At 34.6% G+C, this 25456-nt stretch overlaps 1 protein-coding gene across 9 annotated transcripts in view; it reads left to right on the top strand.

Annotated features, from left to right (window-relative positions):
- The window catches only part of FOXP2 (forkhead box P2), a 547280-nt gene that overhangs the window by 387173 nt on the left and 134651 nt on the right, over positions 1 to 25456 (top strand). For 7 of the 9 annotated variants that reach the window (XM_032871040.1, XM_032871025.1, XM_032871034.1 and 4 more), the window contains one exon: positions 8821 to 8910. In XM_032871040.1, the coding sequence (XP_032726931.1) occupies positions 8821 to 8910 (90 nt within the window). Of the gene's footprint in view, positions 1 to 8820; positions 8911 to 12550; positions 12609 to 25456 lie in introns of all 9 variants that reach the window. The other 2 variants (XM_032871081.1, XM_032871076.1) reach the window with 1 other exon arrangement.

Genomic DNA, 25456 nt, shown 5'->3' with positions numbered 1-25456 from the left:
GTTAAAAGTATAAAAAGACTCTGAGTAGTGATGATCCCAAATTAGAGCAATGGAAAAGTAAGTGGTTCTTTATTTAGTTATGGAGGCAACATTTCAGAAGACCTCCGTATATGTATGTCATCAGTGTCTGTGGAAGTACATTTCCTTCTCTAACAACATTTTAAATGCCAGTTTTTACTCTACCAGCTGTATTTTTCTCAGAGCAATGGGAGAGAACAGAGCTTTCTCAGTTTTGTTTCCTCAGCAATTCCAGTCTTTCTCTCCTTCTCAGTACATAACTGCCCTTTCTTACTGTCTGAATTAATTGAGACTATTCAGCGTGAACTCTTTTCTCTTCCTACCTCTGCCTGGCAAAGTCACCTGTCCTCCCTTCTCTTCAGCTTGTCTCAGAGGAGGATGTGTTCCTTCTCCCCACGGGGCTGTCACCTGCTCCTGCTCCTTGGTGTGCCCCTTGACAGCCCCTCCAGTGACGTTCTCAGTTCTCTTCTTACAGCTTCTGTTTCTCCCTCTTAGCTTATTAGCAAACTGTCTTTAAAACACACAAACACACACATCCTCTCAAACTATAGAGTTCCCTTTTATTTTGGTTTTTGCAGACTTATCAAAAGAATTGTTTGCACTCATGGGCGTGTTTTCCCCTCTAATTTCCTGCAGCCTAATTTATACTTCAGTATCCTATGGGAGCTGCCGTCCTATAGGTCACATGCAAATTATCAGATCAACAAGATCTTTCATTAATCCTTAGCGTCTGAGTTTTGGGGTTTGAGAACCCATTCATCTTCTCCCTTCATAATCTTTTTTGTTTTTTTTGTTTGTTTGTTTTTGCTATTTTCTATTTTTCCCAGCTTTATTGAGATATAATTAACATAATAATTCTTTTATTTAAATATATGTTTTAATGAGGTGTAATTTACATACTATAAAATTTATTCTTTTAAATTATATATTCAGTGGGTTTTAGTACATTCACAAGGTTGTGCAACCATTACCACTATCTGATTCCCAACTATTTTCACACCCTCCTAAAAAGAAACCCCCTACTCATTAGCGGTCAATGTGTTTTATCTCCTCCCTCTAGCTTCTGGCAGCCGTTCATCAATTTTGTCTCTACGGTGTTGCCTTTTCTGAGCATTTCATATAAGTGATTCGTGCAATGTGTGGTCTTTGTGACTGACTTCTTTCACTTAGCATAATGTTCTCAAGGTTCATCCATGTTATAGAATCTGTCAATATTTCATTCCATTTTATGGCTGAGTAATAGTCTATAATATGGATAGATCATTTTCTTTATCCATTCATCAGATGATGGACATGTGGGCTCTTTCCATCTTTTGGTTATTAAGAGTTAAGCTGCTATGAACATTCATGTTCAACCGTTTGTATGGACATATGTCTTCATTTCTCTTGGGTATATACCTAGGAGTGGAATCTCTGAGTCACATGGTTATTCCATGTTCAACATTTTCTAGAAGTCTTTCAACTTCTGTTGCTGTGCATTGTCTTCCTTTTTGCTTTCTCACCTCTAAACAAAATGCAGATGTTCTCTAAGTCTGGATCTTCCCCCTCTTTTTACTCTTCACCAGCAATCTAATACTTCCCTTTGTCCTAAATGCTGTCTAATCTCTTACTTTGGGGTATCTGTTTTCAGCCCAGTCACTCTGAACCTAGAGCTCTGTGTTATTGGTATATACTAAAGAAATCTTCCGGTTATCCTGCCATCAGGTAAACAGCATCATTTTTTCTCTAAAGCCTGTGTTTCTTAATCCAAGTTCCCCATTTCTAGCAGTGGAATAGCTATTCTCACAGTTACTCTTGACTTAAAATTTTGAAGTCATCATTTACCCCCTCCCAGAAGCCCTTTACTCCATGCCCAGTTACTAAATCCTGCCATTCCACTTTGACAGGCCCTCTTGTGATGCTCAGTTTTAATTAAAGGAGTTCTTGTTGTCTCACATTTGGACAATTGCACGTCCCTTTTAGCTGGTCTTTCTACCTCACGCTTTTATCTTTCCTCATTCTCTCCATCACTTCTCATCTGTTCTTCACAACAGGACCTCAATATTGTCAGGTTTATCTCATCGTTTGCAGATTTAGCAACATCTGCCTTTACCTTCTAAATAATATGGAGACTTTTTTCCATTGAGTGTTGAGTTATGTCCATTAATTAGCTCCAACCCACTTTCTCATGATGTGTAACTAGCTCCTAAACTAAGCGCATGCTTTACCCAAGATTAGTTACTCTTCAGTGTGTATGATCGCACATATTCTTTGCCTCTACTTGGTGTGACCATGTTCTCTCACCTTTACAAGATGAACTATTTGTCTGTAAGTTCATCCCAGTTTATATCCCCATAAAAATTTATGTGAGCTTCCCAACTGAAAATAATTTCTTCAACTTATGAACCCCTGAAATGTTTTAAAAACATTTTTATGACCTTTTGACTTTAAACCAAATGTTTCTTATTAGACACAAAATCTTTGAAGGTAAAAACAATGTCGCATCACCTACCTCCTTCTTCCACAAGTGTGTAGTGTTTAATTCTTTGCTTGGTACATAGAACAAACTTGTAAAAAAATTTTTAATGACAAGTAATTTTTGATATATTTTATTCTTGCAAATACTTTCCTAAATTCTATCTCTTTTGTAATTTTATTATTAAATTGAGGAGGAAATCCAGAATACAGGATTCAAATAATTGTTTACTTTCAGATATTATACTATAATTTAGTAGTATGTATTTTCAGTTAGTATCTAGTGTGCTAGTTGACAGTATAACAATGTAGCAGTAATAGGCCTTCAGTCCATATCCAAACTAAAGATGGTTATTGGCCTCATAATGAAGAAAAAAAGCAACTGTGGTTATGTGAGAAATAAAAACTAAATCCAAAGTATGTTTGGAAAAATAATAAAACATTTTATAGCAGAAAAAAAAATAACTGAGAGAATGCCCATAAACCATTGTAGTTCCTGGAACATGTACCATAATAAAGAAATATTGTAAAAATCTCAATTTTAACAATTTTAATAAAATTAGTTCCAATTCCTCTTTACCTTTCATACTTGGGACTTTTGAAGTTAGATAGAATTCCTTAATTTGTGAACAGGAATTGCATTTATATTGCTATAGATTATTTTAATGTTCTTTATGGGTTCCAGTAGCAATTCATTATTATTAGCAGCGGAATAAGAAAGAAAATAGAAATATGAATACCAGGCTGCTTAGTATTATTTACTGTAGACTATGGAATGCCAGCTCTAAGGAAGAGAATGTGTTCATCCCATTAAGCTGAATATATGATTCTAGACCTGAAAAAACAAAACCTGTCTTAGCCATTAGTTACCATTAATTCACAGGCTTATTTTGTGGAAGGGTCTCTGAGCTTATCTAGGAGTTTGGAGCTGTCCTGAAAGATACTGGGTTTGTATCTGAACCTTGAGAATTTTGTTAGAACTTCTGAGGATGACTTAAGAATCCGTTCCATCACTTATTCAATACCTCTCTTGCCTTCCTTTGAACTTACATAATGAATGCTGAGCCAAACAGCATTTGGTTGGTAAATAGGATACTTTTAATGAATTACTCACTCTTATTATAGTACCATGAAGTAAAAGATCTTAGCTTCTCAGTTTGACTCCCCTAGTAGTCCACGCTATGAACACAATATATCCACACATTTATTCTTTAACTTTATGTAAGAAATACTGTGGAACAAAAAACAAAACACACACACACACACACACACACACACAAAAACAATTATTGTAAAAAAATATTTTTTAGCAATTAGCTTTTTTTCCCAACAAACTTAGTCTAATTATGGATCAGCCGTGATAAAATGAAAGGTCAATAGCTACAGATGCATAATTTCACTCTGATAGATTGCTGTTTGAAAATAAGATATGACAATTAGATGATTAATTTTCTTCTATTAAATAGCATTATGAGACTTCAGATTACATTTATCAGTATATTCTCTTTAGTGGGAACATAATGCGAAGAAAAGCCAAACAGAATAGGAATTCATATCCTTTGTGGAAGGATCCGAATACGCTTTTTATCAACCATACTTGGGAAAATAATTAGACAATGAAATTCTGTTTGAAAACTTATTTTTATGTTCAGTATTCAAAGTAACATGTTAAAGACATTATAAGTTAAAGGTTAAAACATGTGAGTATGAGGAGCAAAATTCTGATTGTCCTGCTGGCAATTTTTTTTTTTTTTTTTGGTTCTGGTTATCTGCAAAGTATACACCCCTTGTCAGTATAACTAGGGAGTGCCTGTGTAAACATTCTTGTTTTGCCTGTTCCACATAATCGTTCCTTGTATCATATTTCTTCTGACCTCGCTATCTGAAACCAATTACAGGAGATCCATTTGGGCTGCATCTATTTTCATAAGAAGCCTAGGCAGCAGTGTTTTTCTCAGAGATGAATATCAACATCAAATATGCTTCTGAGTGCTTTGTTATTTATGTTTCAGAGAGATTTTGTAGCCTTCAGCTCTCAAGAATGTGTCATGCTGTGCTGTTTATACATTGAAGATATTAATGGGTGTAGATGTCATTTTTCATTTTAATGTCTCAAATGCAACAGGCTGATAGGTTAAGCATTCCTACTTTTATGGGGAGAGATATGAGTGATGTCTGTTTTCTCCCAAAATATACATATATTTACTTGGGAAAAAAAAGTTATTTATAAACATTAGAATACTCAACATTTTTTGTTTCACTGGGTGTTTCTAAGCTATTCTCAAACAATTACAGTCATGGTGAAAGTTTTCAGTGTTCTTCAAGAAGAAAACAGTATTGATCTGACAGGTTACAAAGCTTTTTTACTCTTAATTCTCATAATGACCTCTGTACTATGAGAACCATAGGTAGCATAAAGTTACCATGTTGTGGAAGGGTGATATGAACTTTTGTTTTTCTTGCAGAATTTTAATTTATTTGAAATTAGACAGTAACTATTAAGAATGGTGTTTTCCATAAATATTTTTCAAGTTTTTATTTAAATTCCAGTTAGTTAATATAAAATGTAACACATTTTTTAAAGCAAGATGCACCGAGTTCTGAAAAACTTGCACATTCCCATACACCTCTGCAGTCTAACAAAAAATATATCTTTAATCTATTACAAAGATTTTTATTCATCTTTTCAAGATATTTTAATTTAATCTGATTCTGATTTTTAAAATGTCCTACCTTAATTTTTTTTAACTTTACTAAAATTAGATCACTTCATTAAGTAAAGTGCACTCTTAATTCAAAACAAATGTGTTTTTGGAAACTAAATATGGTTTGGCTGCCTTAGAAACCTCTTTCTTGTTGTTCACCAGAATCACACTCAGTCATTATTAAAGGAGATTTTGTAAACATCTCTTGCCTTTTGTTCCAAGTTTTTTTCTGTTTTGTTTTGTTTTTGCAGAGCGAGAGCGTATAAACAGTTCATAGAACTTAATGCCTGGCCCTGGAATTTATCTTTTCTATTTACCAATTGAAGTGGGCAAATGATTTTCAAATTAATATTTTATGTAATTTGACACCTAATACCTTCTATTGATGAAAGTACCTTATCTCATAATCTTTCATCTTTTGCATCGCTACAATAATAAATTAGAAAGATGAACTAAACATCTCTGAGCAATTGTTTATTGAAATTCAGTCCTAAAATGGTATCCAGAATACTGGGGATAAAAATGCCCTGTGATGCCTGTATTGAGAACACAAACTGCCAAAGATTCCTGCCTGAGAGTTTTAAATCATCCTGATCTCGTGGAGTTGTTTTTTGTCTTCCCACCTCTATGTTTACTATTGCAGTCTCCACTGCTACTAAAAGAATGCTGAAATAGACAAGTGGTCCTTTTTCATAAGAATTTGTATTGAAAGATGATCCTGGACTATTTTTAAAGATTTCTCTAAATGTCTATGGAAACCAGGGTACTTTAAAACTTTAACTGGCCATTGGTCATACTCCATTATAATTACTACTCCTTTAGAAACACTGTACATGCATGCTTTTGTCCAGTGAAATTTTGGTGAGCTGCAGATCTAATAGATCTAATTTTCCAGTGTCTTTCTATAGCCACTGGGTGTTACATATTCCATTGGATTACTTGTTTGGGTTGAGCCAAATGAACATCATGCAGGGTGATAAAATTAATAGGTCCCTAGGCTTGGGAGACAAGAGCCTGAAATTTTGACCAAACTGTGCTACTGCTTTGGACTTTAATCAAATTATCATCGTATTGCTTCTTCAGTTACTTGTCTATAGGATTTGGAGCCTAGGCTAAACAATTGGTAAGGCTTGTGTCTAGCTCTAGAATTTTCAGTTTGTTTGTGATAACTGATCAGATGATCAGAGTGTTGTAAGAGTTTAGAATTCCACCAGGTATTGGTAGAGTACATGGTGAAACCCAAGTCAAGGACGGCAGGAACACTTAGCCACAAAAACAATGTACGTTCAGTGGTAGTTGTTCCAGTCAAACACTTAACAAATTCAAACATAGAAAGATTATATTGTGTTTTTCCTTTAGGTTTTGATGAATGAATATTCTCTCTTTGCGGGTGAAAATAATTCATCATGGTGCCATGCGTCTCCTTTACTAGAGTTTTACTCATTGTCATCTAATGGTTTCTTTGATGGGACAGAAACAGTATGGCACTCTGGCCTGGAAGCAGGAGACCTTGAACAAAACACTTGATACTCTAGACCTCATTATTCTCATTTGCTAAACTGAGAGCATCAGAGGAGATGATTTCTAAGAGTGCTTTCAGTCCCAGCCATTCATGATTTCAAGATTCAGAACTGTGCTCATTAGAGTCCTTTAAGAATAATAAATGGCTACAGAATTAAATATAAACTAACTAAGTCTCCATGTATACAAAATAAACTAATGAACTCAAAGGGGAAAAAAAATCTTGTGAAAAAAATTAGGCAAAATTTGAGTGGATTTTGGCATCGAAGGTGAAAATAGATGACTGATTTTTTTTTTTTTTGAGAGTTTCACATAGACACAACACAGCCTAAGTCACACTATAGTAATTTCCACTTGAAAAATGTCATTTGGAGTTATTTCATAGGTTGCAAGTAAAAAAGGAGAGCAGTATTATTTAGAATAGTAACTGAAATATTTTAAACTAAGTTTTGCGACACTAAAGTATTTGTGGAATTTTTTATTTGGTCTTCTTTTTTTTTAAATTGAACTTTCTAATAAAATTGACTGTGTTCACTAGGAATGTGTCATCCTTAGAAACACTTAGGTTGTTAATTACTTGAAAAATTGAAAAAAAAAAAAAAAAACACAAAAGATTGCTGTGAGTGAGTGTGTCTCCCAATGTAAGAAGTGTGCTTTACAAACTATGCCAGATCCTGCTCCGGGAAGACAAATCAGTGTTGTTAGGGGACGGTGCTAGTGCCTTCAGTGTGTTTACTCTGGTTTCTATGTCTGCCTGCCTTCTCAGAAAACTTGCTTGGAGCCAGACTGTAGCAGCCCTCTCTCTGTCTTTTCATAATTGATCAGGGGATGACTGCCTTCCCTGAGGGTTAAGACGTGGCAACTTTTTCTGTTTGCACAGCATCTCAATGCAGTAGTTCAAACATTGTTCACACCAGCTGGCAGTGTAATGCCATATGCACATCTTGTCAAAGCAACTGTTGTCATGGATACTAGAAACTCTCTTAAAAACCAGATCATTGATTCCAATCAAAATTGTACTTTTTATCAGCGTGGAATCTCAATTATTATAGTAGAATATTGATCTAAGATATTTCTCCCATCGTGAAGAATTTACCTCGTATTCTAAAACACTGAAAAACAGAGGAGGGCAATGATTTATTTTAATCGTATATGCTGAAAAATTTCATCTTTAGTGTTCATTGAACTCAGTTATTGAGAGAAAAAAATGAGCTTGCAAAGTAGAAGCTGTTAAAAAGTTTTTTTTTTCCCTTCAGTTTACACTGCTGCTTTTAAAACATCTCAATATGTATTTTTTATGGCATTCATTTTATATAAGTTTATATAATACACTCATCAAGCTGTCCCTCCTCCTGTAAAAGAAACGCTTACATTAATTTCTTATGTTAAGTTTTATTTTCCTGAATGGGGAAAAAGAAAACATAAAAATAAATGAAAACATCTTCTATTTTGATTGGTATTCTGTCACACATAGAAACAAACCTGATTGGTTGAGTGGTAATTTCTTTGTTCTCTGATTTTGCTAAGAATGCAAATGAAAACCACTCAATTTTATTTGGCATTAAAACTGCACTTTATTTTGTCAAAGGAGAGGTTTCCCCTTGAATTGTAAGTACAAAAAAAAGTGTTTTTAATCTTTAGTGAAAATCCTTATTAATTCACTTTCAAGATAATCTGATGTTGATTTGTCAAATTTAATTACAGCTTCCGGTAACACTTGAAGTCTACTGCTTTTGCTTCAAAATTGTAATATGAAAATGCAAATTGAATGATAATTTAAAAGGGAGTGGGCATTTTAGTTGAACACTCAAAGACAACTTCCTTGTGGAAATGAGGTTATTGATGCAGTTTATGATTTTTTCCTCTTTAAGCACTTTAAACAAATTAACTTTATTTCCTGCAGGATTACATGTATCACCATGACTTTAAGTAAAGTTGTATATGTGTGATATGTGGAATTTTTATCTCACATTAGAAGATCTTTGATAATTCTTTCTAGAAAGGAGGATGGGAAAGGGGTTCTTATGCATTGAAGCATTTTACTATTAACCAAGCAATAATTATTGATAAACAATTTACCTGTCAACAAAGTATTTAGATATTGCTCCCTTTTTACTTCTAGGCTCTCCAAGCAGCAAGACAACTTCTCTTACAGCAGCAAACAAGTGGATTGAAATCTCCTAAGAGCAGTGATAAACAGAGACCACTGCAGGTTAGTAAAGCATTCTTGTCCTTGGGATCTTATTTTAAAAGATGCTCATAATGATAACAAATGTGCAGACCCAGTTGTCTATATTCAGAAAATTTTTAAATTTGTATATGTCAGTAATTTTAATTCAAAGAGAGAGCTCATTTTATCTTCTTGAAAGGAAAACAAAATTTCTATTCCCATAGATTTCAGAAGTCTACAAGGTCACTTATTATAAAAATTATATAAAAAACCACATTTGGTAAACGTAGGCATGAAGAGTTTTGTATAAGACTCAGTTGTGGGATTTTAACAGAATTTTATTCACAAACAAGTTAAAGTAAAATGTGAAATTTCTTTACTAGCAAAGTCATAGTAAGATGGTATGGAAGGAGACAAAGCAGTCTTAGACAACCCTCCGCAGTTGTATCCAAGTGACAAATGCAGAAAACCTCCAGAGTTGCCAAAAAAACTGTTTGAGTTTGCCAAGGAGTTATTGCTGTTGCTACAGTTATAAAAACACATTCTGGAGTTTGTTGTCCTTATTCACTATGTTTGTCCTGTGAAACTGATAGTATGTATGTCCTTTAAAGTAACTTTTTGTTACGTAATATAACCATTGTTTTATATAATCTTACCCAGAGTAAGTAGGACGTTGTTTGGGGGGAAGAAACATTTTTAGGGTGTAATTATTAAATGTTTGGAAGGTAGAATCTAAGGTTACATAAAACATCTTTCAAAATGTTTATCAGCTCTGTTGAAAGATAAGCAGTGTTTTTTCCTGCATCATGTGCTATGTACATGTCTAATAAGGCAAGCTTAGTTTGAAAAAAAAGTAAGCATCTTTCTTGTTTCTTTATTTTACCAAAATAAACTTGGATTTTTTTTTTTTTTTAAATGGCCTAGCTGTCTATTTTCATTTTCAGGTGTACTCCTAGAGGTTAGTAACTAAGTCTTGTATATGATGGCCTCCTGAAGCTTAGTATGTATGACAGAATTACAGGCTACTGATCTACACAATCCAGAAACTACTTATTATGTAAAAACTGGATTAAATTTTTGGTCCCTAGACAAATTTGAGATGAGAATATGTATTCTTGGGAACAAACCCATTTGTGGGAGGTGGGTGGGAAGAAGGAGGACTTGTGGAGAGGGGATGTGTTCCAATAGTCTAAAGTTCAAATGTCTGCCATGGTTGCAAAAGTTGTATTGAAACAGCCTGAGTTTAAGATTCCTTTTTTTTTTTTTTTTAAATAAATGTCACACTCTTTTGTTTAAACTAATCAGTAATTTTATGGTGACACACTTTCCTCACCATCATCTCTCCCCAAGTAATGCCAGTGATTGGAGTCTTTCCATTGGAATTGTCTAATTCCAAGACAGCCTCTCCATACATTTGCATGACAGAGAAAAATTTGCATAGAAGTCACAGAAGATAGCAAATGAAATGTTTCCCTCACTGTGGCTTCAGAGGGAAATTTTGCACTGTTGTTGGTATAGCAAAGGGGGCTTAGATGCTGGCTGCATAAGCCAAAGGTAGGAGTTTATTGTTTTGACTTTTGGAAAAACTCTACATACATATTGTCCTACTTCTGTTTTAACATGTCTCTGACAAAGTAGACAAAGTAGTTGTTCCTTCCTCCCCAAAGCTAAGTCCAGTAGAAATTTCTTTATTGCTGGTTACCAGGGCATCTCTGGAAAGAATGGCTGGGCTTTAGTTTTTCTTTCTTTTTTTTATTTTTTTTTTTTTTTTTTTTTTTTGGTTGTTGTTGTATTGGAAGGCAAGATTTGATACTTTAACTAAAAAATACATACTTTTTCTTAGATAATACATATAATGTAGGAATATTAATGACTGTAAAATCAGAAATTGTTGCTCATGTACCAGATGTATAAATAAAATTTTGAGCAGAAGTCCTCAGTTTTGTTATTTGTATTGTGAAAGGGTGATTGAAAGGAATTTAAATACCTTTTAACAATTTCAGGTGCTAAACATTACTACAAAGACTTTTCTTGTGTCACTTATATTTAGTGTTTTATGATGCATATTAATATTAATATATCTCCATTGTATAAATTATAAAACTATAGCATTTTTCATTATCTTGTATTTTAATCAGGTCTAATGCCAAAATGTCATAGGAATGAACAGTTGGTTTTTATGAATGAGAATTTAGAAATAATGAATGAAGACTTAGCTGTTTACTAAAATATACACTGCTATTAATATAATGTGAGCCTAAAGTTTTAGTATTTCATAGTATTTGATATTTGATAAGTTTAGCAACTATAAACATTACTGGGATTGTGTTTAAAACCTAGTAGCATTTTATACTAGTTTACATATGCTGTTAAATGAGGATATTAGGAAATATTTATCCTTGCATCCGCAAATGCTATTTAATGTGAGTTGCATGCACTATTACCACTTATGTTAAAGAAACGGGTTGAATATTTTTGTTAAAAATTTTAACCATTTAGTATGAAATTAACACTTTAAAACTTTTACGATTTTCTCACAGTCTGGTTCTTTTTCTGTTTAACTAAGAGTTTAACCAATCTTTGAAAAATAGAGTTGGTGTAGATTATTTCTTAAAATTCATAAAGATAATTGAACATGTTTCAAAATCTGCACTTGCAAAGGCTAGGTATTTGGTGCTGATAATAGATCATGGTGATTTGTGCTTTTTCAGGCATAACACGTTTTTGGAGGACCAAAGGAGAGTATGCACTTTTTGTTTTAAAATATAGTTTTGAAGGAGAACTATTTCATAAAGATTGAAAAAATACAATTTTTAAAAAATCTGTTTTGATGGCTCAAGTCACAAGAACAATATTAGGTCCTGTTACACTCAACTGATTTCTTTTAAATGTTGAGAAGAGGTAGCCAGATTTGAAGTGTGACATGGTATAGTCTATTTCTAGTGGACTAGAATTTATCTATTACTTTCTCATTTACATTTTTTCAGGGTTTTGCGCTACAGATGGCATAGATATTTAACCTATCTAATACAAAAATGGAAAGAAAAAATCACATCTGACAAGCTTGAGTATCAATTGTATAGTAATTTCACTTTCATGTACAGGTATCTGAATATATGTATTTGAAACATGTTTACATTTTCTATTCATTACATAAAACACCAGTTGAATAGGTTCAAACCAGTAGGTACATTGATTAATGACATATTGATGAATAATATATAAAGATTGTGATGCAAATGGGAGCTGATATCAACCTAAACATTACCAGATGTTTCTTCTTTACATGCTTACTTTGTACACCAGAAAACATACTATAACAGCTGAAGACAGCCTCTTATTTTGATTTTTGATATTTATTAATATCTATTCCTAACACTTCCTAAACTTGGTATCCCCATATTGGTCTGTAAAAAGAAAAGTTAGCCACAGAGAATAAGTAATGCTATCAATTTCATGAAACTAATTTCCAGATTAAATTGCTTTTACTCTATTTAGTAACACACATGTACACAGAGACACACATTTCCATATGCATATGCATACATGCACACTTCCATAATCTATAAATTTTAAATTTTTTTTGTAAAATACATTATCAGTTTTCTAGCCTATGACAAATCTACTTAATTTAGTTTAGGTATGAAAATTGGTCGCATTATTGTTCTTGTTACATTTACAGCCATGAGACAGACTTGTGGTTCTTCAACAGCTGTGCAGAGCAGAGACGTAAATTTAAGGTAAATGACATTGCTTTGCTATCTTAGATGAATATTAGTATATAGTGTTGTAATCACTTCCTTCATTGTAGGTTAAAAATCTAAGGTTCTCTTTTCTAATAGGTAATTAAACTTTTTAAAAATAACTGTGTTAAATAGTTGAAGATTGAAAGAATAAAAAGCAAAAGTGAATTAAACTTAGGGGTCTTATTCTGACTCTGCCACAAACTAGTTACATAAGTTTAAGGAAGCCACTCAACATTTTTTAAAATAAAGACCTTGGGCGAACTGATCAGCAAAATATTACAATCTGTGCTTACAGATTTCTTTTTTTTCAAGTAAGTTATAGGCATCTTAATTTTTCAGGAATAGCTGTTTCTTGCTGGGTTTTAACTTAAGAGTTAAGGAGTATGATTGTTTGTTTGTTTGTTTTCAGTTACAAAACACTTTTTAATTAACGTACCAGAGCCAAAAATAATGTTTTGGAATCAAAGTATTAAATCCCATATACATGGAAACCACTGTGCAAGTATCATTTATCATTATCTGGGGAAACTTTGTTCTGTTTAATGCCTTGAACTAGTTTTATAAATTAATTTTAGGAGAAATATAAACTACACGAAGAATTATTTTACCTGTGTATTTACTTTGATAATCTGCATTAAAATATGTTGTGATATGATACAATTTAGCAAATTTCTACCTTTCTCTACTTCTTCAGTTCAAAATGCTAAAATTAACATCTGCTGACAAAACAAATTCTGCAGTAAACTGATCAGCACTTCTAAAATTTCATGTTTTAGGAAAAAATCAAGAATAAGATATAAAATATGAATAATGAAATATATATCCTAGGAGAAAATACTAATTGTAGGTCTAGAATTAGACATTGATAAATATGTTTAGGAAATTATAAAAGTTCATGCATGCACTGGTAAAGAATACTATCAAGTATTTCCTCTTCAACGTAATTTCTGATTTCTAGTATGTAAGAATTAGAAGCTAAAACATGTTTTGTTTCAAAAACTGAAAGTAACATAATAAAGAAATTTGCAGTATGGTTTAAGTAGGGCCATGTACTGTGATGCAGAAAATTTAATAGTTTTTTAAGATTTTTGGTATTTATATTTCCTGTGTATCAAAAAGTTAAGTATTATCTCTAATACATTGTTTTGATATCATAAATTATAAATTTTTAAAACTTTAACTTAAAAACTATTCACAAGGGCTGATTATGCCTTGTATAGTTCTGATTTTCCCGTTAGAGTAGAGAACATTTCGTAAAAGGCAGCATGAAATAGGCAGTTTTACAAGAATGTTATAGAACAAAATCTTTCCCAAAATATTGTGATGTTGCCCCCTGTAGCCAGTTGCTCAAGGCTGACACCCTGTGGAAGAGGCTCTAGGATGTCCAGTCTATCACTGCTAAGTATCATTATGTGGAAAACTTGTGTATGATCTAATCATGGCATGTAGGAAAAAGAACATATGTTTTGAGTCTGAAGCCCACCTTGCTTTTAATCAGTTAGTAGGATTTTGGGTAGAGTCCTTGGAGTCCATCTCTTGGAGGCTTTTACCTCATCTCCAGAAACGGAATAAGGATACCTATCTTGCAAGATTGTTATGAAGACTAAAAAGAATATTAAGTAACTAGCGTAAATCCTTGTACTTATAATGAGTTAATAAGTAATTCCCACTATGATAAGCTCTAGAAAAGTGATATTTAATCTGAAGTTATACATTATTATATAGTTATATTCTGTAATATGGTTACTTTTGTTTGGCCGTAATTTTCACTATTCACTACACATGCCTAATTTATAGGAAAGCAGCAGTGAGTGTTTTAGGTACTACTCAAGTATCTCTCCCTGCTAGAGACCCCCAAAGGATTCATATTTCACACTTGCCACACAGAAACTTACATTTTAATGTTTATCTTTCCTACCAGCCTCTGAGCTCTGTGACAGCAGGTGCTATGAATGTCCTGCTCATCTCTAGTGCCTAATGATGCCTGGTGAATAATAGAGCTCAATAAATACTTGTATAAATGCTATGAACCCTAAATGCCAAGCTAACAAGTATGTCCTGTATGGTTTAGGTAGCCGGGACCTTAAAGGCTTTTGATAGGCAAGTGATATGATCAGAGCAATGTTTTGTGAAGATCTAGTCAACAATGGAGCATTTGGAGAATGTTTGGGGGGAGGGGAATTGAGAGGGAGCTGGAATAAGGATAAACTTTTAAAAAATTGTTTAGATAGGCATATGATGAATTGAGCCTTAGACATGTTGAGTTTGAGGTAATGGCAAGAAAAGTAAGTCGAAATAGCAAACATTTAGAAAATTACAACTTGCCGGAGAGGTTATAGCCAGAGACAAATATTTGTGAAATAATCCAGAAGTGATAGATAAATACATGAGAGTGAAGACTTCTGGGAAAGATGATTTACCAAGAGAAGCTCAGTAATATCCACATTTTTTAGAGCAAGAAGTAAAAAGCAGAGGGGGGAAAAAGGGGGAAAGGAAGAACCAGATTAGCATTTAATATATCAAGGAAGGTCAAGGAACAGAGCAGGTTTTAAAAGATGGAGCTTGTCAACCACAACAAGCAATGTTCATGAGGATGAGCATTTTCATACATACAGTGTTGAATTGCAACATTGGTGATTTTTAATCTCCTTCTTTCTTTGTCATTCACCAGTAACTCTTAGGATCTGCAGTACTAAGGTGATCAATAATGAAGGGGGAGGGATGTACTTTAATGTTAATGTTAAATTGAGAATTAGTAAATGTACTTTTATTTCTCAGATTTCTGTGTGTCTCTAATTGTATAAGTAAATGTGTATTGCATATCTAATACTGAGTTCCCATAAATTAAATCTGGAAGAAAACTGCTTTCTGGGAGGTTAAATTTTCTCTTTTCTTACCTACCCAAGCACGTGTTTCATTGTGTAATCCATTAGGATTCTAAGAACATATTCCCTTGACTTCTCCATCTTAACTAAAGTGAAAGGAAGGAAGAAGTAGAACATTAATATTGTTAAGGGAGCTCTCCATAGGATTTAAGACTTAGGCTGTGAATTTTATCTTAAGATGTTTGGAGGTGGTGTACAAGCTAAATTGAATGACAAAGTGGAAAGTGTGAATAATACATGATTAAAGACAAAAAGTGAAATTATTTTGAAATTCACTTACATTTAAGATTCCTTGTGTTTCCTCAGTGGATTCTATTCATGTTTCTATCATCCTGTGTTCTACATTTCCAGTTGGTTTTCTTAAAATTTCTCTGCTACCTTCACTTTTTCTACTATACTCTTTCTTCCTTTCTCATCCTGTTCTTTTCTCTCATCATGTAATCTTGTCCAGTTTGCTTAATCTCTATCCCTTCAGTCACAGATTGAGAAAAGAGGAATTTTAAATGCCTGTAATTACTTAATTCTATCTTGAACCTAAAAGATATTCCAGCATATCATCTTACCAACAAAATAGGAAAACTGTGCTGCTTCTTACAATCTAGTATCCGATATTTAGTTCTTATCTTGCCCCAAGAAAAGTTTCCATCTTGCTTTTTTAAGTTGTAGTCTTAGTATGAAAGGAACTCTGCTCTTGAATATCTGGGCTACTTAGAACACTGGGGCATTTTGTTGAGTGCTAGCATTCTCCTGTTACTGATAACACTTATAGGTGGCTCTTTAAAAGTCACCATCAGAATGGTTGCCATCATTCCTTAAATCCTTTTGTCAGATTTTCCAGAAAATTCATTGGGAGATGAATATTCAAACTAGAATTGCTCGGGATAGTTATATTAAGTGGCCAGTTTTTCATGGAGATCTCAAGTTGTGCTGATTATGATTATTTAAATAATGCTGAATTTGGAAGTACAGCATTTTGAAATGATCAAACAGAAGTATAATGAATTGTTCTTTCAAAAATATCTAAGTCACCCTACCTTAATAAGAAAATCATATAAGTTCATTATAAGAATCTAACGCATTTTAAGTTAAATTATGGTTGGGCACTAAGTTACTTTTCCCAAAGGCACTTAATAAATATTAATAAATTGCTATAATGTAGTAGATTTTTTAAGATAAAATTATGTCTCTGATTAGATAAGGAAGAAACCACTCATGAGAACTAATTATAGTAGACCCTTGACATTCACAAGGTATGCATCCTGAGATCTTCATGAACCCTCAAATTCAAGAAATTCCCAGTTCAAAAACATGGAGAGATCTCTGTAGGCTTCCTTCCAAATCCTGTTCTTATTCTGAATCAGGCTACCATTGTCATCTGCTGAGTATAGCTTAAGTTAACAGCTTCCAGCTTTCAATAAAGTTTACCTCTTGACTAATATCATTTTTAAAGAAGAAACTTCTCTTTCTTAAAAAAAAACTTTTTTTTTTTTTTTTTTTTTTTTTACATTATAGGCTGTCCTCCATCAATGATAACAGGTAGAGAACAGCAAAACTACATTCATGATAGAAGAATCCATGGGAGTGAAGGGGTTAGTTTGTCAGTGAGAAGTCAGCAGTCTTACTGACTGCATCAGCCTCCTCCCAGCATGCTTGGTTCACTTTCATGGCCTGACAAATTACAGAAGTGTAACGCCTGAAACCTTGCAACTTGGTCGTCTCAAAATAATCAGGCCAATCCTCAGCCTCTGTGAGCTTTGAGAATCCACTGTGTTCGATCTTGCACTCTAGCCTATGTGGGAAAGAATCCAAAGCAAACAAACAAGTTTCCCCACCTTACTTGCTGCTATTTTATGTGAAGAATTGAAAGAAGCACTGGATATTACTGTTAACATTTCTTCCTCCTTAATTTTAAATCTCAGGGACATTAATAAATGACCTGGAGTACTCTTTCAGAGTAAAAGTCGCCCGGAATGTTTTTAAGTGCGTGCAGGAGGGCAGTATCTTAGGAATGAAAAGACCCTATTAGAAGTTCAGTAGAGGAGTAGAGCTTTATGTTAATGACCATGGGTTGTTGGCTGTTTGGCCCAAGCATTCTGAGCTTGATAGTTTAGTCCTGAAATGAGAGAGTCCCTGTTTACATTCAGTTAACAGTTCAGTCTCATCTGGCTTACCTAAAGGTATTTGGTGGCTATTTTTTTTTTTAAGACTTTGTTGTTTGATTGTGCCGATTTTTTAAAAAATATTTTATTTATTTATTTGTCAGAAAGAGAGAGAAATAGAGAGGGAGCACAAGCAGCGGAAGTGGCAGGCAGAGGGAGAAGCAGGCTTCCCAGCTACCCAATGTGGGACTCTGTCCCAGGACTCTAGGATCATGACCTAAGCCGGAGGCAGAAGCCTAATGGACTGAGCCACCCAGGTGTCATGATCATGCCAATTTTTATAGTTTTATCAGTATAGATGTAGAACAGGTGGGACCTAGTAGGTAAGCATTATCATAACAAAATAGGCAGAAGATTCCTTTGCACAGTGTATAAATTCTTACACTTCTGATGCTAACACTTGCACTGCTGTAAAAACTGCCACCTTGATATCTTCTACTGTGAGTGCTACTGCAAGTTCTCAAGTGACAAACCAAGGAACGCACTGAGCATTCTGATGTGCTGACAGGAGGAAAATCTGTTGTCTCACAGAAAAACTCTAGTAAATTCTTCAATAGAATATCTTTGTAAAAACAAACCAAAAAAACCCCACAAGGAATAAAGTCGTTCTCTTCATATTCTGCCTTTCTTCCCATAGAACCAAGCATGTGACAGACATTTAAAACACACTAACTGGTGATTCCAATATGATTAAAGATTTAGTTTCTCAAAAACTAGGGCATCATTGCCAAGTTTTCTCTTTATTACAGGAGAATGTATTTTCCTTAATCAGTAACAATCCCTAGTCTCCTACACAGTCTTGGACTTCATTTAGTCCAGTGATTTCCAAATGCAAGCAATTCCTTGAAAACCTTTAAAAAATGGAGAATTTAGGGTACACCCCAGACCATTGGGTAAAACTTTGGAGGGGATGGGATTTTGGAAAATCAAAATATTTTAGACTCTCCAGAAGATTCTAATGCAACTGGTCTATGGAGTAGTATATGCAGGAACCCTGAACTACTCTTCTGCAACAGTGGGTCCCTGTAATAAAAAAAGTACTGAACCTGAATTCTCTTATTAATATACTGTGTTATTTTTCCCATCTGAGACTCTGTTTTCCAGCCTACACAATGAAAAAGCTGAACTAATGATACTTCATACCCTGCCAGATTTAGCACTCTTTGAATCTTTGTCCTCTGTTTTGTCTTTTTTTGTTTGCTTGTTTGTTTATATATACATATATCCTTAATTCTGAACTCATTAAAAAGACCCCTGAGTAGGTTTTTGGAGATGTTTCTCTCTGTTTATTTTTTCCAGGATCATTTCCAACAATATTGTCAGGATTTTTATTTTTACTTTCAGTCAGTTCTCGTCAGTACTGTTAGTCAGTCAAATCTTTACTGGTGAACTCATTCTCTTCTTATCTTTGGTTTAAAAAAAATAATATGTGGGGGCACCTGGGGTAGCTTAGTCAGTTAAGCTTCTGATTCTTGATTTTGGCTCAGGTCATAATCTCAGGGTGGTGATAACAAGCCCCTCTCAGGGTAGAGTCTGCTTGAGATTCTCTCTCTCCCTCTGCTCCTTCCCCACTCACTTGCACACACTCTTTCTCAAAATAAATAAATAAATAAATAAATAAAATAAAATAAAAATAAAAAAATAATATCTGCTTTCTAAAGTCCTCAGTACAGATCCACCATGCCCAGTTGGCTTCCCTTTCCATGTCAGAAACCTTAAGGAAAGGCTCATTGGCTTCAAAGACAGCTGTCTACTGCAATGGCCCTAGCATACTGATTTCATTGTCCACCACACACTTTTTACATGTTAAATGAGCAGCAGTTTCTCTAACATTGCTTTATGAGTGTACAAAGCTGACCCTGCCTTTCTCTTTCTCAATATGCACTTTCTACCTTCATCTAGAAAACTTCTGGGTAACTTTTAATTCCCATTGTCATCTACTCTGTGAAGTCTCTTTTGATATCTTCTCCTGCCACACACACACAAATAGAATTTATTCCTTTTTATACATTACTTCTATGTTGTATACCTACCCCTATTTTTGTATGTATCACACCAAATCATAATTACTATACACTCTTTGAAGGCTGGGACAGTCTTACTCATCTTCGTACTTCCAGTGTCTGGCACATAGTACATTTTGTGTAAATATGTGGTGTCCATTGACCAGCACTAGTCTGTTATCAAGTTCCCCCTTTCTCAAAGGCTCTGGGTATGTTTTATTAGTTGCACACTGGGGCATCTCAACTCAGATCAAGTTGTTTTCAACAGAAATTATTTATCTCTCCCTACCCTTATCCAAAGTTTTCATCAACTTTTCTTAATTGTGTTCTTCCAGCTCCAGGCATAAGCCCTTCTCATCTAATTGGGCCATATTCTTCTGCCCTAATGCTAAAGTTGCCCTTTTCTTTAGGCTCTCAGCATGACACAAAAGGCTATCTATCATCATATACCTGATACATTACACCCAGGACTTAATTCTTACTGCTTACTGAACATGCTATGTATTTATTTATTCATTCATTCACAGATGTTTATAAGTTGTTTCTTCTATACCAGGTACCTTCCAGGGCACCATGAATTGAAAGAACTCTGATACCTACTTTCTTTTGTTCCTATCTCTCCCTCTGTTTAGAACTTCATTCCCACCCACCCCCTTTCTCTAGTTACCAAACTCCTACACAAACTTTAAAGCCCTATTCCCTCAAGTTTTCTCTGACTCTTCAGAGAGAAATAATCCCTCACCCATATGTATTTCCAGAACCCATATCACACTTTTATTTTATTATCCCACATATATTGTTATAAAGATTCAGTTATATGATTCAGGTGACATTACCAACCCCCTCTCAGGTTGCTAATAGAACTTATCTTTGCTATAGTTAGGCAATCTGTTTATGAATAATACTTCAACTGATTCCTTTTCCTGTGTAGATAATATGTAATATATTTATTTAAGAATAAAACTAATACTTTTTCCCTTTATCTTTTCTTAAATATTTTCTTTCTGATTTTATCTTCTGGTTTATTAATTTTATATATGTGTAATATTTTGTTTACAATAAGCTCTTTCTTCCCTAATCAGTCTGTTTCTTTTGAATAAGATATACTGCTTCATTATTCTGTACTAGTCATGCTTCTAACCCCACTAAGTATCAGTGATACTTTTACTGGGGAACTGGAAATAAGAAGTCTGCTTAACAAAACTATGTTGGAAATGCACAGGATTACAAATGATATGTCATCAAGGAACTATACTCTCTATTTATTTATTGGTATATAACTTTTATGAGTTGATTATATCTGTTGCTTTAGTCGTATGAGTTTTGAACATTTCCACTAAAATATTATCTAATTTTCTGTGAAATTTATCAGCTGCTCTATTTAGAAATACAGATTTTTTTTTTTTTTTTTCATAAAACGTGAACTCCTTAGACACACAGTCCAGATTGGGCTGGTAGAGCTGCTCAAGGATGATACAAAAGACCTGCATTTCTTTTAGCCTCCTGCTCTTCCCCTTTGTGTGGACTTTGTCTTCATGGTCACAAGATGGCTGCCCCTTCTCCAGGGGTAATGTCCATGTTCCAGGCAGAAAGAAGGGGAGGGCAAAATACAAATTAGTGTGTGCCAGCTAAATCACCCCCCCTTTAGTAGCAGGTGTTCCAAGAAGCCTTACACAGGAGCTACTCTTTCCTTCTAGTTGGCCTGAACAGTATCACATGAACATTAATTGCTTCAACTGAATCTGGAAAACTGATTACATTTAACTGGGTACTTCTACACTAAACAAAGTTTGGATCCTTTTCATAGAGAAAAAAGGAAGGATAAATATTATAGTAAGTACCTAATAGTGTCTGCCACCAACAGTTTACCATAGATATTAGTACCAACTCACGTGGCCTAAGGGGTATGTGAAAAGAGATTTTATGACTTGAGGTACTTTAGTGACAAGAAGTTTTGTTGTTGTTTTCTTTTTCTTCCAGGAAAATTTAGAAAGATACAAACTTATGTAACATGACTAAAGATCAGTGAGTTGTAGGGCTTTATTGTAAGTTTTAGTATTTTTAGTTACAATTAAAGTATTCTTAAAGATTCGGTATGTTTTCAGTACTTGGTAAAGTACAATGCTACATCAGCTAAGCAAAGGTGATTCTTCCCCTCCAGGAAGTTGCTACTGATGCTTGACCCTACTGGTTAGGCACCCTGGTGCAACATACATGGGCAATAGAACAAATACTGGGAAGTTTAAGTAAAGCATATGCATATTTTGCAAGCAGAGAAGCCAGTATTTTTTGAAAGATGATTAAAAAAAAAAAAACAGTCGTTGAGGCTGAATTTTAAATAAGTTAGGGTCAAGAGATGGTTTTTCATTTGGCTCTTACCTATTAGGTTCTGGTATTGCTGGAAAGCTCAAAAAAGTCCTAACTGTCCTTCCAGCTACAGTGAAGATAAAAGATATACTCCATACTTTTCCTGTGTGTCCTGCAATTATCTGTATTAAAATGACCACACTAGGAAAGAAAGGTACTTTGTGGGGCACCTAGAGGAAGTTCCAAGGAAACCTTGTTCTCCTTCACCTCCAGATCCACTGACTTGTATGAGTTCCTGCTGTGTTCCGTCCTTTGGATACTATACCCCTGATGGGTCATTTGATTTCCAGCTAAGCCCAGAACTAGTTAGTGCTGCTCCTGTTTAACCTAGGAGGAATCAGAGAGCCAGAAAGGTTCGGTAACTTTCCCAAGGACTTAGGGTTGAATATAAGTTCTGACTGATTACAAGGTCACCTTTTCCAGCCATGCTTTGAATTGGAAGTGAGTGGGGTACCTAGATGGGCAGCTCAGTCGGTTAACCATCAGGATTAACCTCCTGATTTTGGCTCCAGTCATGATCTCAGGATTGTGAGTTCAGCCTCCCAATGGGCTCTGCGCTAGGCACTGATTCTGCTTAAGATTCTCTCTCTCCCTCTGCTCCTTCCCCACTCCCTCTCGTACCAAATAAATGGAAATGAATGAATCATTTCTTCAGAAATACTCAGTTTGGGAACAGGTGGGAAGACAGGAAGGACAGAAATTTCTCATTCTGTCTTCAGCTGCCTGTCTAGTTGAAGGCTGACCATTCTGGTGGAATAAAGAAAGGAAAGTCCTTATGCTGTATGTGACTCTGCCCAACCAAATGGGGATTATTCTGCTAAGTGTTTGTCATCCCTTCATCCAGGGCACCATGAGAATAAGAATTAATCATTGGTTTGAATCTGAGATTCTGTAAATGCATAATGATTATTAACAATCTTCTCTTCTCTAATAGGTCCTGCATGCTTTTTGGTAATTATCCAGGAAAAAAATTAAAATGAGTTTAGTCCATCTTCTTCTTAAAATACATGGTTTATGGAATTAGTGCAACTGGATTTTATCTTTCAAACAAAGCAAATAGTATAATGAACTTTCCTTTAGAGAAATACATCATAAATGTGGAGAGCAAAGAGAATAACCCAAATAACCATATTATTTTTTATTCTCTGTAGTAAAATTATGATCTTTTTTTAAAGATTTGTCTACCTACTTTTTATCTTGCTCTTCCTGTATGTGGTTTCATTTCATTTCTAGTATTTACTTGCAGTAGTCATTTTGCATATCATTAGGCGAGAAGATCAAACCCTAATAGCTTCCCAGTGATTGGCGAGATGCAAGGTAATAGGGAAATGTTAGAAATAGACAATAGTTGAGAGCTCGTTTTTCGTCTGAAGAACATGTCCATTTCTTCTTTTTCTCCCTTTCTCACTCTTTCACCCCTCTTTATTTCATTTTCCCTTTTTCTTTTTCTTTCTCCTTCCCTTTCTCCCCTGCTCCGGCCTTCAGGCCCCATTTTACAACCCCTTTGATAAATTAACTAGAGTATTGAAATCCACCTAATGAAAGGCAAAGATACATATACGTAGAGTAAAACAAAACAAAAAAAAAACAAAAAACAAAAAAAAAGACTCAGGTACTTTCTGATTAGTGATTCCTGAGTCTTTGAGGACACAAGAACTTGTGGAAGCAGTGTGTATTAAAAACGTGGGTTTCTGGTGGAGTGCCGATAAATGAATTACTCACTGCTAAAATGTTCTTGCCATCACTGAAGGCCCAAAATAGCATTGATTCCCAATGTCCCACCAATACAAATGGCTTTGAAAAAAACATATGTTCTCAACATAATTGATAGAAATATTCCATAAACCAAATTAGAAATGATTACTTAAGCAACTGAGGTAGTTGTTTTATTTGGCATTCCCATTCCATAATTTCCAGCACGGTTAAACTAAAACAGAGGTTGGCTACTGTATTTTCTCCTCACACACCACCTTTTTGCTTCCTAGTCTATTCAAGTAGATACTTAATTAAAGAAAAAGAGAGTTCTGGAGTAATGTAGAAATAAATTGAAGAGCTTCCTCTATAGAATTTCATAGGAAACAAATGATTCTCCATGCTCCAGTGGAAAACCACAGGCTAAAAACAGAACAGCAGTACGATTTCAAAAGTGGTTTACAGTATCTCCATGTTTTAGAATTTACATCCTCAGTCAGGCAATCCATCAGAGAAATATGACTGAATGCCCTTAGTGTGTTAGACACTTTGCTAGGCAGACACCAGGTACCATAGGGGATTCAAAAGTGTTCTTACCCTCGGGGAGATGGCAGTCTGACTAGATAAAATTCAGGATAATAACCATTTTTCTAAGCCATTTTAAACAAAACTCAGTGTTGTAAGGTATAAAACAAAACAAAACAAAAAAAACCACTTGACAGTTATGCCTTTTTAGAGCCTTCTATGGAATAAATTGGATTTTTCTTTTCTCTAAGTGTTTAGTGACTCAGTCATCCCTCATAGACTAAGCAGAATAAGGTTTTCTTTAATATTGTGCCTCCTTAGGCTTTGTTTGTGGTTCTTTAAAATTTGTTTAGGACTGAGTTCCAGATCTAAGAGGGATGCTGAAGTTGGGAACAAGTCTAAAGATAACAAGTAATATGATAGAGATGATTAAGGGAAAATGGAGGAGCCGATCATGAAGGGGGTTCACTCAGATTGAAAAGCGGAGGGAAAAGAATGAAAAGTTTGTTAATAATTTCTTAACATTAAAAAGAAACCATCATGCCACGGGTAGTAGGCATTTATTTTTCTGCATTGATGGACTAAGGCAAGAGTATAAATTCTGCTTTAATGTGAAAAATCAGAGTACCCATATGCTGAGTCTTCATGACAGTAAAGGTTTTTAAGAGTTAACATGTTGTATGAAAAATATAACTACCGTTCTAAGTTCTGTTTTCTATTTGCAACAAGGAAGCCTAATTTTTTAAAAAATATTTTATTTATTTGACAGAGAGAAAGAGAGAGAGAGATCACAAGTAGGCAGAGAGGCAGGCAGAAAGAGAGGGGGGAAGCAGGCTCCCTACTGAGCAGAGAGCCCCATGTGGGGCTCGATCCCAGGACCCTGAGATTATGACCTGAGCCGAAGGCAGAGGCTTAACCCACTGAGCCACCCAGGTACCCCAAGGAAGCCTAATTTTAAGTGATTATTAAAGCAATGTGTGCTTGCAAAAAGAATTCAGGCAATTCAGACAAGTATGAAGAATTGAACTTCACCTGAACCCCAGCCTCTCAGTGATCCTACTAACACATATGTACATGTATTTGCCTGCATCATTATGCCAGGCTAAAATGAAGGCAGTTTTATCTTTTGTAGATCTTTTTGAATGTAAGATTTATTTGCATATTCATCCATTGGAGTGTAGCTTAGTTTAGGATCTAGGAAGCATGAAGAT

Source organism: Lontra canadensis, unplaced genomic scaffold (assembly GCF_010015895.1).
Source record: "Lontra canadensis isolate GAN:19392208 unplaced genomic scaffold, GSC_riverotter_1.0 scaffold2, whole genome shotgun sequence".
Lineage (NCBI taxonomy): Eukaryota > Metazoa > Chordata > Mammalia > Carnivora > Mustelidae > Lontra > Lontra canadensis.
Note: the sequence above shows the minus strand (reverse complement) of the source record. Positions and strands in the feature narration are given on the sequence as shown.